Source organism: Lepidochelys kempii, chromosome 18 (assembly GCF_965140265.1).
Source record: "Lepidochelys kempii isolate rLepKem1 chromosome 18, rLepKem1.hap2, whole genome shotgun sequence".
NCBI lineage: Eukaryota > Metazoa > Chordata > Testudines > Cheloniidae > Lepidochelys > Lepidochelys kempii.
Window position 1 is genome coordinate 14,527,699 of NC_133273.1, and position 15,664 is coordinate 14,543,362.

The 15,664-nt window shown below is 47.4% G+C and overlaps 2 protein-coding genes and 1 long non-coding RNA gene across 10 annotated transcripts in view; 1 reads left to right on the forward strand and 2 right to left on the reverse strand.

The window, feature by feature from the left end:
* TMEM201 (transmembrane protein 201) overlaps positions 1-3,666 on the reverse strand; it is a 52,669-nt gene extending 49,003 nt beyond the window's left edge. For 2 of the 5 annotated variants that reach the window (XR_012155561.1, XM_073316750.1), the window contains exon 1: positions 3,329-3,662. Coding sequence is in view for 4 of the 5 variants with exons in the window: in XM_073316750.1 (XP_073172851.1) it covers positions 3,329-3,447 (119 nt within the window). In the remaining variant the exon portion in view is untranslated. Of the gene's footprint in view, positions 1-3,328 lie in introns of all 5 variants that reach the window. The other 3 variants (XM_073316754.1, XM_073316753.1, XM_073316751.1) reach the window with 2 other exon arrangements.
* The window catches only part of LOC140900113 (uncharacterized), a 33,780-nt gene continuing 21,736 nt past the window's right edge, over positions 3,621-15,664 (forward strand). For all 3 annotated transcript variants that reach the window (XR_012155563.1, XR_012155564.1, XR_012155562.1), the window contains exons 1-2: positions 3,621-4,299; positions 15,495-15,652. This is a non-coding gene — a long non-coding RNA (uncharacterized lncRNA). The remainder of the gene's footprint in view (positions 4,300-15,494; positions 15,653-15,664) is intronic.
* The window catches only part of SLC25A33 (solute carrier family 25 member 33), a 34,292-nt gene continuing 29,065 nt past the window's right edge, over positions 10,438-15,664 (reverse strand). For both annotated transcript variants that reach the window (XM_073316755.1, XM_073316757.1), the window contains exons 5-7: positions 14,792-14,858; positions 12,963-13,246; positions 10,438-10,876 (exon numbers count right to left, since the gene is read on the reverse strand). In XM_073316755.1, coding sequence (XP_073172856.1) covers positions 10,674-10,876; positions 12,963-13,246; positions 14,792-14,858 — 554 coding nt within the window. In that variant the 3' untranslated portion in view covers positions 10,438-10,673. The remainder of the gene's footprint in view (positions 10,877-12,962; positions 13,247-14,791; positions 14,859-15,664) is intronic.

Sequence of the window (15,664 nt, forward strand, 5' to 3'; positions counted from 1 at the left end):
AATTCAACTCAGCTCCCACTGTGCAATTCAAATCCTGACTCCACCCCAGATACAAGAGGCTATAGAAAATAATGTTTCAAGGAATAAGCCTGAAAAAGGGGAAAAGATAACTAATAGAAGCGTATATAAGGTATATAAAGCTTCCTTAGGCCAGTACAACTCCATTCGATTCAGCAGGAATCACCAAAAATAACCAAAGCCTAAAGAGCACCATTAACCCCTGCTTACCTTTCTAAGTTGCTATAGTGCACCACTGTATGGCATGAGTGTACCATCTTGGCATTGCTTTCCCTAGTGGGATTCTGTTCCATTGCACTTATACACGCCTGCCTCCCCGCTAATGAACCAACCAAAAGTCTGCAAACCAAGTAAGTAGCTCTCACCTTCCCCATTATAATGCCTGTTCATTTGCTTAAAAAAATAAAAATAAAAAAAATATTGGAGCTCGAAAGAAAATCTCAAAGCCTGAGGCCAAACTTACTTCGGTATAAGTAGATTGCTCAGGGGGTGTGAAAAATCCACACCCCGTAGCAACACACTGACCTAACACCCAGTGTAGATAGCACTATGACATGGGAGAGTTTCTCCAATTGACATAGTTAATCCACCTTTGTGAGTGGCGGTAGCTATGCCAATGGGAGCTCTCCCATCAGCATAGTACTGTCTTCACTAAGGCCAGCTCTATACTATCACTCACTTTGATATAATTTATGCTCCTGGGTGAATTCTGTGCCGATGTGCAATGCAGAATTTGTGCAGAATTAATGTTCTTTGTAGAATTTTATTTTACCCCTGCAAAATAGGCGCTGCAAAGCTGCTGGACCTGGCAGAGTTCAGCTTACCAGCTCACAGTGTGCCTGCATGGGAGGCATGGGCAGGCTGCAGTTGCTGGCATGGCCTGAATGAAGGAAGCATTGTGTGGGCCACAGCCTTGCAGCAAGTAGAGCTCTGAGTCCAGCAGGGATGCAGACTGCACACACGGGCTACCGAGCCTGATCCTCATCTGCCCAGGGATGGGAGCAGACCCAGCTGCGCCATCTCTCCCAAACGGTGAGGAAGGGAAGGCTGCACCGCATTCCGCAGAGGGACAGTAACGAAGCTGCACAGAAAGGAGCCTGTGGCTGGGCTCTGGGGAGGAGCGAGGGTGCGGGCATCTGGGCCTGGGGGCACCTCGCAGCTGGTCTCTGGGGGGAAGAGGTGCAAGTGTCTGGGCCAGCAACCCCCAAATACCCCCTCCCAGTGTACACACCCCTCCAGCATGCTCCGAATACCCACCCCTATTGTACGCCCCCCTTCCAACTGCCCCTCGCCCTGCCATTGTCCTCTATTTAGGAACTTGAAATATGGTACCCCTACGCGGGCAAGGCAAAAAAGTGAGAATCAACTACGAGATGTGTCCAGCTGGCATGTGTGACACACCGAGTCAGGCACTCAACAAAAGCATAGAGGTTTCTTTAATTCTCTACTCATGGGGAAATCTTTTGTTGTTGACTGTATTGTTACAGACATACTTGCTGACAGATATTTTGAAATAAATCATCAAAATAACTGAAACTGGAGGGATTATATTGTGTTATTCTGACAAATAAAACATGGAGACTTTTAAAATATAGGGTGCAGAATTTTTAATTTTTTGGCACAGAATTCTGCCAGGAGTAAAACGTTCATTGCTCAGGGGTGCAAATAAGCCACCCTCCTGAGCAATGTAAGTTACACCCACCGAAGCAGAGCTTCTCCCGCTGACATAGCTACCACCTCTCATGGAGGTGGATTTAATATGCCAACGGGAGAACTCTCTCCCATCGGCACAGAGCATCTCCACCAGACGCACTGTAGCGGAGCAGCTGCATCAGTGCAGGTGCACAGATAAATAACTTATTGTAAATAACTTATTGTAATATAGTTCACAAAAAATGCCAGCCACTGACACATCTACAGAAGGAAGGGAAGACACTTCAGATTTTATGAATTTATGTATCTCCTGTAAGAGCCAAGTGCCTGGTGTTCAGTTATGGAACACAAAGACAGGAAATAGTTTTGGGGACGGGGAAAAAAATGTATCCGGCTATCCCCCTACAAATAACTGCTCCCAAACAGCTCAAACTTTTGCCCATTTCGGAATTTTGTTTCCTAGACAGATACTGAAATTATGGAAGAAATTAAAAAAAAAGACAGAAATGCCCTTCTCAGTTGCGTTCCTACCCATTCCACATATTTTAATCACACACAATTTTACCGTAAGACCCAAAAGTCCCAGTAGCAACTGAGGCATCCCCATGCTTGGTACTGAACAATCACATAAAGACGCAGTGTTTGCCGCAAAGAGCTTACAACTAGACTGGACAAAATTGGATTTTATTTTTTAAGAATTTGGACAAATACCCATTTTTAAGCATGTTTTCAACTTTTTACAGGTGTGGAAAATGAACGGGGGGGGGGTCAGACACTAATTATTTAACGGCAGGGGACATAACTACTTGTGGACTGCCAAAGCTTTGTAACTGTTAAAACACAAGCTGTCAACATCACGTCAAAATATTCGGAGCAGGCGGCTACTAAATCAAACTAAAAAGTGCTGAAGCATCATCTTCCTTAGCTGCAAATGTTGATAATCCAGGGAAATATATTCCCCCCCCCACACGGTTTACGGTGAAACGGACCTTTATAGCCATTTTTCGATCAAATCTCATCCTCCCAAGCCTCTTTAGAGCCTAAATACCCGGGGGGGGGGTCAGACAGGGCCACGGCACCCGAACAGGACAGCTCCGACGGTTTATGGACCGCCTAGTCCCGTGAGCATCTGTCCTTCCTACTCCAGCCCGGTCGGGGCCAAAGCTCCCAGCGGCCGGGGTCTTTTCTCCTCTTTTGCCGCCTGTGCGCCAGTGACAAGCTCGGGGGAGAGCTACGCCTCCTCCCCTGCTTAGCAGAGGGCGCCGGGCTTCCTGCCCCTTCAGTCTCTCTCCTTCAGCCACCCGCATGGCGAGCACGGTCCCCTCCACGCGTCGTCCCCCGTCCCGCCCGGCCAGCCGGCCCCACCACGCGCCCGCAAGAGCGCCACCCGCCGCGGCGGCAGCGCCCGGGACCCCGGTCCACTTCCCGGATTCCCCCTTCGACCGCACCCCGCCTCCCGCGGCGGCAGGACCCAGGCACCCATCGCCGCCTCCGCACAAAGGGAGCCCCGCGCGGGGGGGGGGGGGGGGGAAGCGAGGCAGCAGGGAAAGCCCCGCTCCCCGGCGGAGCGCCTACGGGAGGAGCCCGGCGGCAGCGGGCCGGCCGGCGCGGTTCCGCTTCCCGCGCCCATGCGGCAGAAGAGGAGGCCGCCCCTTACCTCCGCGCGATCCTGCAGAGGAGCAGCCCGGCGGCGGCGGCGGCGCAGACGGTGACCCCCAGCCCCCCGGCCAGGCCGGCGACCGGGCAGCCGGCCAGCAGCGCGCTGGCCGCCTCCATTGCCGGAGAGCGGCCCGCGGAACGCCCGGTAACGGCCCGGTAACGGCCCGCCCGCCCCGAAGGCGGAGTAGCCGCGCGGAGAACGCGCCCGGGCCCCTCCGCGCGCTCCCTCGCCAGCCGATCCGCCGCCTGTGACCTTCGCCGCCGCGCTTTGTAAGCGCCGCCGGCCGCCCCTCCGCCCCGCCGCGCGCCCGCCGGTCCGCCAATCAGCGGCGGGCAGAGGGGGCGGGCGGGGATCGCGGAGGCTTGGCGGAGGGGGGAAGCGTGCAAGTGACTCATGCCTCGGAGGCGGCCCCCGGCTGCTGCGTCTGCAGCGGCTGGCCGGCGGAGGTGGGCGTAGGAGTGGAGGAGGCAGCGTGAAAGGCCAATGTCGTGCCAGGGGGGGCTGTGAATCAGGGAAGGCGGGCGTGTGTGTGATTCAAGCGCGCAGCGGCCGGCCTGGCAGGGAGGAAGAAGAGGGCAGTGGTCCGACAGCCGCACGGATTGGTCGCTGCACGCACCAGGAGGGCAGCTGGGGAGAGACGGGTTGTGAAACGTTAAGATCGTGCGGAGCCAGGGAGGCGGCGGAGAAGGTCGTGTTAGAGGGACGGGCAGGGGGCCAATCCCTCTCCAAGTCCGAGCAGGTTCCCTACCTGGGGTGCAGATGCTAGGGGAGTGAGAGTCAGAAAATGTTGAAGATCCAGGCTGCGGCTTGTACGAACTGATTCTGTGCACTGCCCTCAGCTTGGACTGTGAAGAGTGACCCTGTTCCCTTTCCTCATGGGAAATGTTTCATCTTATCTACTACCCTGGGGCTTGCAAACAATGGAAAGACCCAGGGCTGCAACCCCCTCCGGTTTTCAGACTGGCAAGGTAAATCTCGGTTTTTCAATAAGTTTCTGGTCTTTGAGAGAAAAATGACATGAAAGTATGCTAGTTTTGCTTGACAAATGCAGGTTAGTTACCGGTCTCCTCTACATCAGCCCAGCACTGGCTTTCCGAGCCTATGGCTAGAGTCAGTAATTTGATGGAAGAGTAACTGGGGCAGGGCCCTCTCTCTCCTGCCTCTGTTCAAGTCCACGTCCTCCTCAGAGACCTTTCGCCTGGACGAACACTGGGTGCAGGTTGTTTACAATATTAGTTTCCACCGCCCATATACTCTACACAGCACCACTCCAACAGTCCTGGAGAACCCTCCGCTCCTGGGGCAAGCAGGAAAGAGCACTCTTCCTGTCTGCTTCCCTGCACTTCCTTCCTGTGCCTTTTGTACCATCTGTCTAATTAGCCTCGCAGTTCTCAGCCCATCAGTTAGGCACAGCTCTTCTTAATGAGGTCTGCTCTCAAGTATTGAATTAGAACTGCTGTACCCAGCAGTCTGTCACACACCTCCTTACCCCCTCCTCCACCATCCCTTACCAGAGGTGCCTCCATGTAGGAGTCTCTCTCTCTCCCTAGGGTAATCATCTGGGTCACCCTGGTGGAGTCTGCTCATTTTCCACCCACAGAAATCACACTTTGTGGGAGGAGGATACCCCCACAGCTCAGGCTTAGCCCACAAGTCTTCACAGCATGGGCACCTGGGGGAATGGCTCACAAGATTCTCTCCCTTTGTATCTAGCAACGGATCAAGGTTACTCTCTTTATCCCACTGCTCACTCGGGGCCTCGGGTTCTCCAAATCCTCAAAACCATGCCTGGGTTTCTTCTCCTTGGGGCTGTGGAGCAGGGGACTTCATAGGTCCATCAGGCTCTACTAAGGAGTTCAGGCTATTTCCCCTGTACCTCCTTCCTTAATTCCTATCCCCGCACCCTCAGTTTCCTGAAGGACTCTCCTTTCCTTCTGACTTACGCTTTGTTGTCTAGAGGCTTCTACTGCTTTTCTTTCGGGCTCATTCTCTTCTCTTTCCTCTGGCTTCTTTTTCCCCACCCTGGGATTCCTTATACCGCCTTGTTTCCCTGTTGGGAAGGGGTTCCAGTCAGTGCCCAATACAACCAGATAGGACAGCCCGTCCACTACCCCAACCTGTTTCCAACAAAACCTCCCACTGACCTCAAGGCGCACCCAGGCCATAGGGCAGCATTTCTTATCCCCATGGACTCACTATGTTCCTAGTTGCTCCTAGAATCATCCAGTAAGACTTCACCAGCTCCCTCCAGACCAGAGAGCAAGCTGAGGCTGTATCCACAAGTCCCCTCCAGAGAGTTTCCTTCCCACCATAACTGAAGTGTGGACAGTTTGTCCATTGCTTTTCTCTAGTTTTGGCCCAGCTACAAAACTCAGCAAAACCACAGTCCATGTACAGGCAATCCCTGCGTGTGTCCCTGTCACCTGTCTCTCTATCCCCTTCCTGCTGAGGGTCTCTGGTCTGCCTCCCATGCTCCAGATCCCTATATGGTAATCCTCCCTTTGTGGGAAAGTCCACCTCTGTGCATTCCTCAGTTAATATTATGGCCGCATCCATCAGACCCCGTAGATGCTTCCTGGCCCACACTTGGTTATTCTCAGGAAGGCCCTGAAGGAACTGTTCTAGCACCAGAGCTCCCTTATTCCCCGCCCCCCAGTTTGGGTGTCTGGTCTCAGTCAGCAGATGGCCTAGTCCATCTGCCTTTGGGTGAATGCCCAGGGCCATAAACCCCCAGCCCGCCTTGCAGATCAGAACTTTCAGTGGAACTTCAGTGGGCAGCCCCACCCGCTCCAGAATGGCTCCCCTCACTGCCTTGTAATTCGTGGCTTAAGCCTCATTCAGAGCCATATAGGCCGCTTGGGCTTTCCCCACAGATAGGGAGCCAGCCTCAGGGCCCAGGTTCCCCTATCCCAACCTGCATCCATACCTACCCTCTCAAAAGTACCCAGAATGCATCAGGATCCTCAGCAGGGCCTATCTTATGTAGGCCCTAGGCCCTGTGTCTGGTTTACCATCCCCCATCACAGGACTCACCACTTTCTGTAGGAGCTGCTGTGACATGTTGGCAAGCTTTTCTGCTGTAAGGCCTGCCTCTCCATGCAATAGGCTTGTTGGAAACTTTGCAGGGTCTTCTCTGTTTCACCAGCCATTGCAGGGTCTCCTCCATCATCCAGGCCACCAAACCTTCACGCTGGCTACGATCCCAGACAAGCCCCCACGTGTGGCAACCCCCCCCCAGCCCCCGCTCAAGTTCACAGACAGTTCAGAGGCCTTTTCAGGTAAAACACCCAGTGCTGTTTATTTGCAATATTAGTCTGCACCACCCCCATATCCTCCCTCCAACAGTCCTATGGAGCCCTCAGCTCCCAAGGCAAGCAGGGAAGACCAGTCTCTCCCATCCCACTTTCTTCCTGTGCCTTTTGTATCATCTGCCTAACAGCCTGATTAGCCTCTCAGTCCTCCTCAGCCCAGCAGTTAGGCACAGCTCCTCTTAACGAGGTCTGCTCTGTTAGAGCCGCAGTGACCAAAGTGCTGGCTCAGCTGCTATTTCCCAGCACCCCTCTGGTCCCCTGCTTTTGACCCTGTTGAATCATTCTTTGTCCCCTGCTTGACTTGAACCTTGGATTTAGTGCTTCCTCCCCTCAGGCTGGGGGAGGGGCCTTCTGATACAGGTAGGCTGGTTCCCTTCCCCCTCCCCCCTGAATTTAATAGATGATGTTGCCCAGTACACAGCTGTGAAATGGAAGTGGCACCTGGGCTGCAGCTTCTGGCTGGCTGGAAGTGGGACAGCTCTTTGGCTATAAAGAGGGTCAGTTCAATAGAGAGGTGCAGCCTAGGATCAACAAGAGGGGCTGCTTTTAAGAAACCAGCACTAGTTTTACATTTCTCAACTTCTGGACACCTGTATTTGGCCTAGTTTTCCAGAGGTGCTAAGTACCCACAGTTCCCACTGACATCAAAGAAAATTCCAGGTGTGAGAACTTCTGAAAACCAAAGACCAAGCTGTTTCAAAACCTGGGCCCCCAGAATCAATGGACAAATCAGAAAATTTGGCTGAGACACCTGTATTCTAATCCTAGCTCTGACACACTCCCTCCTTCTGGCATTGGTCAAGTTGCTTATAATTTCTGCCTCCTTTACTTCCAACTGTACAAGAGATATCTACCCACTTCATAATTACGAAGCAAGGCTGCTTCCACATGAGTACTTACTAAAAATGAAACAGGACCACAAAGACAGGTGGGGATGAGGCAGAACATGAAAGAAAAGGGGAATAGAGAATGGAATGAATATACACAAACTCTTCAAAGTTGGAGGTAATCAGCTACTTTTCAGGAGGAGGAAAAAGAAGTGACAGATCAAGACTGCACCACTTTCTCTAGGCACGACCATAATATATAACCAGTCATGCAAACAGCCTTCTGAGGAGCCAGGACACTACACCTGATCCATCCTCTCACCATCAATTCCATCAGAGCTACCCCAAAAATTAGACTTACAGAAACTGGTATCCTGAACCACCGTACGGCTTGTTTTAACCATTCTCCTACAACGGGTGAAATCCTGGCCTCACTGTTGTCAATGCGAGTTTTGCCACTGACTTCAATGGGGCCAGGATATTACCCAGTATTTGCAACATGGTGTTAGGAAGCAAGAACCTGGAAGTGAAACAAGTGACATTGACTAGTATATTTTCATTACCTAAACAGAATGAATTTTTAAAAAGACCACATCAATTGTGAAAAAACACAAACATCTCATCATAAAAAGGACTCCCCTGCCTTTTTAGAGTATTTTAACATGAATGTCCCTTGAACTATTTCCAGTCCTTTCCTCCAATAATGGAGTTAGGCCTAGACTTACTGAAGCAGACTTCAGTGAGAGATTACTCACAAAGCATGACATTAAATGTGTATAAATCTTTACAGGATTAGGGTCTTAGACTTTTGAACTTTTTGGATTTTAGTGTAAGGGGAGGGAATAATTTAAACTTGAATTCATCTTCCAACAGCTGTCAATATGATACTTTCAATCACCATCAAATAATTTGCCAAGGTCATTAGTAAAAACAAAATCCAAAACACCTTATTGAACAGGCTTAGGTATTTTAAAAAACCCTGTTTGTAATCTCAAGTTTTGAGCTTCAAGCAAACCACTAGTTTCCCTTTTTCTAAAAGGGAAGCACCAGCAGCTCAGACACTTGACCAATGCTGTAAAAGGGAGCCAATGTACATGAAAAACAGGAATAATTTAAGAAAGCAGATCTCAGATTCAAGTTTTGAAGGAATAAGCAGCAAAAATCTTTTGGTTTTCAAAACTGACAGTTTAGAGTCCCACAAGGGTTTTAGAAGAGAGACAAGAAGCAAAACTATTTTAAGAGTCCTTTCACAATTTCTAGTTTATTCAACTTTCAATTTTTTTAATTTTAAATTCAAATTAAATGTTACATTCTCTCCTTGCCAATGAACCACTGTAGGATTTAATAAATTCTTCTATAGTTACATTGGGCCTCATCTATAGGGTACATATGCTTCACTTCCTCCTACCTCTGCAGTTGTCCTCAAGGGGGGCTTAACTGTTAGCATCCAGATTGGCATTCTAGTACAGAGACAGAGTGGGTCAGTAAGTACATTTCTAACCATCATGGTTATTCTCATTAGCCTTTTATAAGCAGACAGGATTCTAGAGCCCTAGCCTCACTCCTGGGCTTTTTCCTAACTATTTGTAACACACTCCGAAGTCTGGGTTTGCTTCTTGGTGAAGTTAGAGAAGTAAACACTGGTGCATGCCCAAGAATTCAACACCTGCTGAAGTCACGAGGAGCTCAGTTGTTCAGTTCCACTGTAGAAAAGACAGAAGATGATCTTTCTTGCGCTGTAGCATTTGTCTCAGCTGTCAAAGCAAATTACACTAATGGGTACAAGAACACAGTGGCCAGTCAAAAAGGCAAAACCAATTGTAACCCTTTAAGTCCCCCCAAAATAATCCAGAAACACCCAGCAATTATACCCGGACAGTGATATCTAGGCCGCTGGGTGCTACAACAATGTACGTGACTGCTTAAGTTTAAGCACCTTTCAAGAGCCCCATGAAAGGATTCGAGTTATGCAGGGTGCGTCATTTAAAATGGAAAGGCAGGAGCTATGTCACTGACTCGTGGTGAAAGATGACCAAAGTGTGTGTGTGTGTGTGGGGGAGCCATTCAATCCGGTCTCTTTGGAGCACACAAGAGATTACTGAACCTACATTAAGTGGGGGGGGGGGGGAGAACAGTCCAATAGGTTGTACTGGAGTAGGAGATCTGTCTCTCTCCATTTTTAACTTCATACATGGTTTCCTTAAAGTCTCATTACATAACTTTATATGGTTTTTACTTAGCCCAGTGAGGTAGCAAGGGTTATCAGGAGGTAAAATGTGCATGATTCCATTCCAATCCCCAAGTTTCTATTTCCCGGGGCAAATCAGATTAATAATAATTATTGATATCACCAATTAAAACTGTTTAGCTCCTAGATATTGCACCAGAAAGTGGAGCTCTAGAGTTGGCTTCATACCTCGAAGAATTTGTACTGATTCCCCCATGCCATTCAGAAAAGAAGTCACCCACTGGAGATGAGGAAAGTAATAGATTAGAGAAGACTTAAATGATGCAAACATTAAATGAGGTGCCCCTCCCAAGTATGATTTAAGTTTATCTCAGGGGAGCTATTTTGCTTAGCCTTTACAGGAATGTCTTCCAACATAGTGGCTTATCCAGGAAATTCCGGCATGAACATTTTATACTGGTCGAGTTGCAAGTTACAAAGCTGCCTCACTGTGCTCAGTACCCCATTCTGAAAGATCACAGGAATGATGAGTATTACACCCATGAATCAGCCATGAAGCACACTGAAAAGTCTCAGGCCTCAGTACTTCTGGGAAACAATAGTGTGACACACCAGTGGTAGGTCTCAGTTTCAGACGCCAAACCAGTTCCTCTCCCACTTCAATACAGTTTTAATGACTATCAATCCAAGAGACATCTCAATAGCACAGGTACATATATGCCACATATACCTGTGCTTAAAGAAAAGGACAAACAAAACATACATAAATTAAATGCATGATTTAATTTAGTAGCAGTTTAATTCTGAATCATCTCTCCTTAAGTTAAAAAGTTTAATTAACTATTAACGTTAATGAGTTGAACCCTTCCAGAAAGCATGAATCCAAAAGGAAAAAAGTGTCCAGCAGGTGATCAGAGACTCATAGCTATTCTCCATCTTCATCACCTGTATCAGTCTCTTAAATGGCTATTTGCTCAAGTCAGTTTTTATTTTCCAAAGGATGTTCCCTGGCTCTGCTACTTAGTGCGGTCTTCCAACAGGTACACAATTAGCTCATAGGTGGACAACACAATGGCTGTGTTTGGTATCTGCCTGATGAGCTGCGCAAAGAGTCCTCTATAGAAAGCCAGGTAGCCTTCCTCACGTGCTACCAGACGAGCCGTCTGAAAGAAAGTCTTGTATTTTGTGCCTTCCTCTCGCAGTCTTGTCCGTATGACCTCTGGGGGGGAACAAACAGAGCACTAGGTTAGTGTCTCCAGTCAAATCCCCCAGCGCAGAAACACATACAGGTTTCGGAAAGAGCCTGCATAGCTTAGGGCAACCAGAACCTTACCCTGGACAAGTGAGATGCCTGTTGGATAATCCGCTCACCTACAAACCCTGGAGTCCTGCAGGCACTGCTCGTCAGGCAAGGCAGGAAGTTAAAATTGGCTTTCCACTTCCATGTAAACACCAAACTGCACAAAAAATGGATGGCTTGCTCATGACAGCTGTTAGTCAGCTGACTACCTCCTCTGTTTCTGCTCACATTCCCCACACTGTGCTTTGGGAAGGGGGTACACAGTTAAGTATGTCCTGTGCTCTCCTCAAGCTGGTGTATGGTGTGAGCTGTGGCTTGGTGGCATTTACTTACGATGAAACAGAGGGAAGCCACTTCTGATTTGGCACAGCTACAGTGTTGTTCAAGGCCATAGCTGTGATCGACAGATGCATTTGGGCTGGATTCCAATTGATTGAACAAGAGAGGCGGCTTGCAGTACAGTGCTTTCTGTGAGGGGCCCACCACTCTGAAACTAGCTTCCTCCTCTGCTCCAAAATAGCCAGGCTCCATTGAACTTCAGAACATCTTGCAAGATGCATCAATTTGTGTGGGCTGCTGTGGTGGGCAGCTTTGGAAAGGAATCAGATTTGGGGTGGGGGGATATCTGCATGGGGTGTGGGCTGTTTAGCTTTATGGCAGCGGCATCTACTCCCTTAGATAGGAGCCACTTGTAATTTGTATAAATCAAAACATTTATACAAGAATCAGGCTCTCTTTGGACAAGTCACCCTAGATTTTTTTTCTTACCTGACTCATTTGCACATAAATTTATATACTGTTCAGGTATGATGGAAGTCAAAAACAGTCTCTGTACAGTTGCAATAAAAACTGGCCTCATCTAATCTGTCTGGAGAGCTATGGCAGAGAAAGGCTTCTTATAGATTCAGAGCATTGATGGCACTATGAAATCTCTATGGAGTTGCATTCATTAAACAAGGTACCGAGGACAATTTAAAAAAGGAAGAGGAAGGCCTGGAATAGAATTAGTTTCTGACTAAAACTAAATTAGTCAATGGTTTGGTGAATCGGATTTCATGGTCTTTTCTCCCCCCTGGCTCTCTTCCATTTGTGATGTGATCTGTTGCCTAAAAGTGAGTGCCAAGAATGAGGTAAAAGCCCAGATTGGCATTTTCATGGTAGCATCTAAGGGTATCAGACTAAGAATTCAAGCCATGTTAACAGCCAGTATCTAGGGCTCTGATTTTAAAAGGAAGGAAAGAATTTGGCAGAGAGAGATGTGCAGGGAATCAGAATAATTTTTCCATAAAGCACAGCATATAGCGGAGTAAAGAAATACTGCCGGATAAGGAAGAGAATATCTTTGGCATTTTAGGACCAGCCTCATTGCCCTGTTTCCATCTCTCCCTTTAGCAGCCTTCTCCGTGCTACCCCTTCTGTATGGAACTCCCATCAATTTTCATTGTCTGAGGGGATGGTGATGGCTAGGCCAAATCCCTGCTAAACCCCTCTACTGAGCTGCCTACAAGAGGTGGGATGCGGCATCTATTTAACCACAATGACAAGCATAATCCAAATGCTGCAACCTTGTCATTCCCCAGCCCCCTTCTCCCTTGATGCATCTCTTCAGGACAGAAACAATAGTCTATTTGTTCTGTAAAGCACTTACCTCCAGTCATTTATGTGGCACTCAAAGTGAGCTAATAAAAATGAAAAACACACTCATGCTCCAAAGACCTGTGAGGAGCTGGATGAGGCTAATAGTGAAGAACAAGAGAAGGGAGGGAGAAGAGTTCGCTTTCTGTAGCGAACCTCCTTCAGGAAGTCCCAGCAATCAGCTGTTTAGCTAGCAAGGAGTAAGGGGAACAATGCTGAAGATCTGGGTACATAGACAGTCACTGCAGTAACATGGCATCTGCAGACATCCAGATTAATAAGAATATTACAGCACTGTCAGCCATAGAATAATACAGACTAAAGGCAACAGCTGTTCTACTGTACTGGTAAATGGAGAGTTTTAACATACCATGCGGATAAGCAATACAGGAGGCACAGCCCTTAGAAACAGCAGCAGCAAACATCAGTCCAAAAAAGTTTGTGGAGTTCCTCTTGGTCCCATTAGTAGGGGAAGGGGGCAGCTGGACATCCTTCAGGTGCTTCTTTAAACTTTCATAAATAGCAAAGCAGATAATGGTCTCCGAAATCCCAGCATAGGAGGCCGTCAAGCCTCTGTAAAAACCACGGACCCCTTCTGTCTGGTAAACGTATCTAGCACACTGCCAAGCATTCATCGGCTTTGAACCCCTGACTCTAAAGGGAGCAAATTAAAACAGGGTTAGAACAAGGCAAAACTCAAGAGGTTCAAAAATCTGCACAGACATTACAAATGAAAAGTGATCCAGGAGAAACAAGAACAGCTCTCTGCTAAGTGTAGCTGCAGGAATTTTCTAGGAATGCTGTGCAGAGACTTTTAATGTTCCTTTCATTGCTTTTGGCATTGTAGTCACATTTCAAATGCCAGTAGCAGGACTGTAATGCTAATTGTGCACATTTGCCTTTTCCAGTCAGCTAATACATGCCTGTGCTAATCTTTTCAGCGCCAGTCCTGGCTCCTCTGTCATAGTTTAGTGCTTTAATAACAGTACTATGGAGGGAGCATTGCTTTTTATTGAACTAGCAATTTCCTTCTTGTCTGGTTGGGGTGGGGCCAGAGACAAAGGTCTGTCTGTGGAATGATTCTTCAGGTAACAAGCAGCATTTAGGTTCAAAGGTGCCACCTAGTGAACTACTGGAGTTAGGCTTTTTAAATAATTTATAAACTGCGTAAACCAACATATTTTCAAGTACTTCTTGGTGAGTAATCTCAGTATCTTAAGGATCTTTCTGATCTATCACCAAACATATCCCTGGGAAAAAAATTGCCATTTTAAAGAGTCACATTATTAATGTAACCTTAACTATAGCAGAGCTCTCACTGTGCTAGAATCCCTCATGGCTTTCACATCCACCGGTGGATGTGAATCATTCAGCGCCAAGCTGTTACTATCAATTTTTACGTAAGACTATCCTCTGTCTCTAGAACATGTGGTTGAGAGTAATAGAGTCTTGAAGGGGGAGCCAAAGGACTTTAAACCCCTGAAGGGGACCCTTTTATTGCCATTATAGTGTTCTATGAAATTAAACAACCTCAATGATAGGATTTTTAAAAAAAACTTCACATTGTTCAGAGCATAGCTAATGGGCAGTTACGGAGGGGCTTGTATTATTGAACTAGCCGAAGAGAATATAGAACCTACTTCTGTATGATTTAGGGCCAATATTAATGCTTTTTTTGTCGTAGAGGGGACACACATTGCATCCTCAGTCCTGACCTTTACCTCGTTGAACCCACCCTGAGCATTTCTCTTCGGTGCTTGGATAGTTCGGTAATGGGGGTCATACAAGTGCCGCACAATCTTTCATGTACTTAGGTTTGACACCACTGTGTGTGAGGTGGGAAAAATGGGGAACTGAGGCAGAGAAAAAGACTAGTGACTTGTCCAAGGCCACACAAGAAGTCTGGGGCAGAGGTGGGAACTGAACGTGGGTCTTGAATCCCAAGCTAGCACCAATTGGACCATCCTTCCCCTCCTCAGTAGTGACCCCTCTTGTCAAATTAAGGTACAAAACTGATAGGCTTAAGCTGTACCCTGGTCATCTGACAGGACAGGGACTTAAAGGGTATGGGGGTTGACTGGGACAGGGAATAGGAAAAGCGCTTTGTCAGGGATGCCAGAGCCACAGATGGAAGGGGCAAGAACGTGTGTTTTGGAGCTCCTCTCAACTAAGATGACCCGATTTCTTTCAGTCACTTACTTCCGTTCCAGCTGCATTCTGGTTTTCACCATCCATATAGGGTTCATCAGGGAATTTGTGACAAAAGCTGAAAGACAAAGAAAACAAAAAAACAGCGTAATTAAGAGGGATTGGTTGCTGCAATAACCATGACAATTGCTAAGCTTTAATGCTCTGTAGTCCCATAGGCGAGATTCTATTTAGAGATTTCAGAACAGGAAGTATAGGGAGGGACGTAGTCAGTTTGGAATCAACACACTGCTACAGAATCATAGCAAGTTCCCCTTATGAGGTATTCATTCTCTCTACCGTAGGATTTTGTTAGCACTCAGCACTGGTATTATTATGTAGCCCGGGTTGCTGTAAACAATCTTTCTATAAGATTTAATATTTACTGATTGGTTTTAGAATAATTTATTAACTTGTCCATGAACCAATCATCCATACCAGATAGTTCAAGACTCTAGGTGGTGCTGTTGAGCCATCTCCTTAACTGAACCCATCCATGCTTGAAATAATTTGAGAATGTTTTTTAATGGGCAGTTAGGTGACTTAGGTCTGAGTAAACTGGTGCAGTCATCCTGAGGTAAATTCTCCCAGAACAGCAAAGTACCATCCCAACACTGACAAAGAGAGAGACTACAAAGAATAGCTGATTTAAAAACCATTCTGATTGGGGATTGGCTGATTTCAATTAAATTGCACCTTTCCTTATTGTTCACAGGAGCATCAGCATAACCTCCTCCTCCTCATCTGCAAATGGCAAACGTATTTTCAGAAGAAATGTACACAAAGTTTTCCACATTAAAAGGGTTCCTACATAAGCAAGATGAAATACACTTGAGCACTAGCACATTCACTTGATATTGTGCTGCATGAGAGGTTAGTAACTTC